Source organism: Rhinopithecus roxellana, chromosome 7 (assembly GCF_007565055.1).
Source record: "Rhinopithecus roxellana isolate Shanxi Qingling chromosome 7, ASM756505v1, whole genome shotgun sequence".
Taxonomy (NCBI): Eukaryota; Metazoa; Chordata; class Mammalia; order Primates; family Cercopithecidae; genus Rhinopithecus; species Rhinopithecus roxellana.
In genome coordinates this window covers 62,120,290-62,124,212 of record NC_044555.1, presented here as the reverse complement: position 1 = coordinate 62,124,212, position 3,923 = coordinate 62,120,290, and the positions used below count along the sequence as shown (strand labels likewise).

Below are 3,923 nucleotides of genomic sequence, written 5' to 3'. Positions count from 1 at the left end.
TGCTATGAGACTACAGGAAAGGACATGATTGATTCTTTCTGGGCGTGTGGGGAGACTTCTTGTAAGAGACAATATTTGATCTTGCATGGAATAGTAAAGAGGAATTTTTCAGATAGACAAAATGAGGATAAGGGTATTTCATGCAGAAGGGGTGTGGGGGAAAATTTGGTTAATCCAGCCAACGACAGATTAGATGATTCCGTAAATATTTCATGAAAACATATTTTAAAACTTGTATTTCTGCAGTCAGGGTCTAATCCTACTTCATTTCTGCTTGAGTTAAGTGAGACATAAAAAAGCTTATGTTGAGATCGTGTTCAAAGGACGTCATACTTAGCCTAAAGAGGCAAGATAGTGCTCTTGGCCACTTCATAATGCTGTTCATTCAAATGATGCTGCTAATTCCAGGGTGTCATGAGTTGCCCTCAAGATGATCAAGGAAAACTCTGAAAATGTTAGTGGCTCATGATGGCAAGATATTGGGGAATGTTACAAAAATTGGCATTGATAAATGTATGTACTCTAATTTGTGAGACTTCTAATGTATCTAAAACTGCTCGCTCTTGGTTGTGACATCAAATGGTGTGTGCAGGGCACTAGTTGAGTATTCAGTACTTCTTTGCACATTCAGTAATATTGCTAACTTATTTATTTATTTGTTTGTTTTTTGTTTTTTGAGATGGAGTATCACTCTGTCACCCAAGCTGGAGTGCAATGGTGCGGTCTCAGCTCACTCCAACCTCCCTCGCTTGGGTTCAAGCGATTCTCCTGCTTCAGCCTCCTGAGTAGCTGGGATTACAGGCATGCACCAACACGCCTGGCTAATTTTTGTATTTTTAGTAGAGATGGGGTTTCACCATGTTGGTCAGGCTGGTCTCAAACTCCTGACCTTGTGATCCACTCACCTCGGCCTCCCAAAGTGCTGGGATTACAGGCGTGAGCCACCGTGCCCAGCCAATATTGCTAACTCTTAACCATTTATGATGTTTCCTTTCAAGAGCAGGAAAAGGAATATTTTTTATAGTTATAAAAGGATATTTTTTATATTTACATCAAATATTTTCTTTTTTTCTCACAATATTGACGTCATCATTCAAATATAACTCCCAGGCTGTGTGTACTGTAAGTTTATTTTTTGTATAAATGAATCTTTCATATCTTGCTGACTGCCTAACTTGTATTTTTTCTGGAAATATAGACTGGAATTATATTCACAGAACAGGTGTATAGATACATTAAGTTGTAAAGAAAAAAAGAGGCTTATTTTCATATTTTATTTATACCATTGTTCTGATATTTAAAACTGCAAACTCAGGGGCAAAGTGATCCAAAATCATCTTAATGCAGTGAGATTCAAATGCATTAAAACTGTAGATTTTACAGCTTAAAGTCATTTTATAAATGATTTACTTCAGTATCCTCATATTCAATATGAGAGACATTGGTCAAATGAGGTAATGACTTACTCTTGATTGCTGTTATTTTACAAATTATGGAATTAGAACATCAATTTTTGGATTCCCAGCTCTGTGTTCCTTCCCCTACTCTATTGTGGTTACCCATATATCAATATATTTTTAAAATATAATCATAAAATTAAAGTTTTAAGGGGCCCTTAAAGATAATTTAGTACTCCTCTTCTTTGAGTGAATAGAACTATTGTATTCTGCACAGACAGTAACCTATTAATTTCTGAAGAAAATGACATATGGTAAATTAGAGCATTATTTAAATGTCATCCCAAGCTATTGTTTTTCTCTTTAAATAAATGAAAGTGAGTTTCATTCTTAAATAGAATATTATTATATTTTGGCACAAACATTACTTTGATACTATAGCAAATTTCAATAAAAATGGGATACAATTTGTCCACAACATACCTATTTCTGAAAAAAAGAAACTTCACCACTATTTTTGAAAGAGCAGTGTCACTAAAATATGCTTACAAGTTGTCTTAATTGCTAAGGATTCATTTAATGCAAATGATTCATTATGTAGTATAAGTGTCCCTGCCTCCGACCACTCTGGTATTTTTGCTGTGAAAAATCGGCCTATCTATATCTCTGCAAAAAACAAGCAGCCATCACAAAGACACAGTGCCATCAGTTCCCTGCAGTTTGTAAGCCCACACACAGAAAGCACCAGGAACATTTTTGTCTGTAAAATCAGACATTAATCAAACAACTCCAAAGTCTACTTGAGTTCGATTTGATGGACAGTGCTACGTGACTTCAGAAGTATCCACTAAGGCCTGGACTTCATGTGGAACACCGTATAATGAGTGCATGTCTACTAAATGGGCTGTGATCTCTACTATTGCACTGTTTTAGATCACCTTCCCCTATGTCTTTGAGGAAGGTCTTTGGAGACAAAGTGTCTGGATTCCAGTTCCTGCTCTGGGGCAGGCTAGATATGCAGCTCCATTCTGATCCTCAGATTCTTTATTTGTAACATGAGAATAAGAACACCTAGCTTGAAAAGTTTTAAGGAAGGTCAAATAAAATAATACTTTTAAAACACCTAAGCATATTACCTTGGACATATAGAAATAAATACATCCTATACATATAATATCCCTGTGGAATTGCAAATGTTTACATACCAAATACAGACAGTGCCCAATTTATGATGTTTTTGACTTAAGATTTTTCAAATTTATATTGGTGCAAAGTTAATACACATCCAGTAAAAACTGCACGTTGTATTTTCAATTTTGATATTTTCTTGGCTAGTGTTATGTGATAAGATACTCTCTTGCAATGCTGGGTAGCAGCAATGAGCCACAGTTCCTAGTCAGACATGCAGTCAGGAGGATAAACAACTGATACTCTACATTGTATTATGTTGCCACATGTTTTTGCCCAACTCTAGGATAACAGAAGTGTTCTGAGCATGTTTAAGGTAGAGTGGGCCAAGCTACCATGTTCTGGAAGTTAGGTGTATAAAAAAATGCACCTTTCAACTTATGACATTTTCAATTTACAATGGAGACCTTGTCTCCAGACTGTCCTGGTATAGGTTCTCCATGAGGGCTCTGCACCTGCAGCACACTTCTGCCTAGACATTCAGGGACCTTGTCTCCAATGTAAATTGGAGGGTTAAAGTAGCAGGGACATAACCACACTATAAGTCAAAGAGTAACTGTATTGTGATCCACTTTCAAGACGCAGATGGACCCATCACAGCAGTTTAATCCAACCTCCATCCCAGAGTCTTCACAAATGCTGACCCAAGAAAATTCTCGGGACGATTCAGGGGCCTCTGAAATCTGTTCCGAGATGTTGATAAAGAACCTTAGTAACTTGACTATCAATGCCACTAATGAATCCCTTTCCCCTCTACCAGAAGAGTCACTCCATCGAGTGATAGATGGAATTGCTGCAAGAGCACCAGTCCTCAGGGAAATCAGAGATGACTTGATTTACAGGAGGAGAGGAGTAAGAACATTGCTGTCTGTGCAGAGAGAAAGGATGGCAAGATTCAGATACATGTTACTCGGCAGAGTTCGTACGCATGAAAGAATACTAACAAACACTGGGCTTAAGGGAGTTAGGAAGGAATCAAGACCATTCAAATGTCCCTGCAGTTTCTGCGTGTCTAATGGATGGGATCCTTCTGAGAATGCTAGAATAGGGAATTATGACACCAAGCCACTTCAGCCATAAAACTTGTTCTTGCACCTTTTTCTTCTTGCTGGTAATCCTATATAGCAGGTTGTGAAAGCTATTCTATGCTAGTATAGACTATACACCAATAATATTAACAAGTTCTAGGATATATTTTTCTTCTTGTATCTTTTTCTTCCTACTATGATACTAGTCATTTGTAAGGGATCTGTGTCATTTGAATGTATTTGAATAACTTTAGCTTTACTGTTTGATTTGACCCAAAGACATAAGTATTCCCATGTGTCTGAGAAGCCC

The 3,923-nt window shown here is 37.2% G+C and overlaps 1 protein-coding gene across 1 annotated transcript; it reads left to right on the top strand.

Annotated features, from left to right (window-relative positions):
• Nucleotides 1-3,170: 3,170 nt before the first annotated feature.
• On the top strand, nt 3,171-3,665 carry LOC104653987 (developmental pluripotency-associated protein 3-like). The gene has a single exon (XM_010353058.1). The coding sequence runs from the start codon at nt 3,171-3,173 to the stop codon at nt 3,663-3,665; it is 495 nt and encodes a 164-aa protein (XP_010351360.1).
• The last annotated feature ends 258 nt before the right edge of the window (nt 3,666-3,923 follow it).

Coding starts and splice junctions, on each gene's coding strand:
- LOC104653987 (XM_010353058.1), top strand. CDS start 3,171: ATGGACCCATCACAGCAGTTTAATCCAACCTCCATCCCAGAGTCTTCA.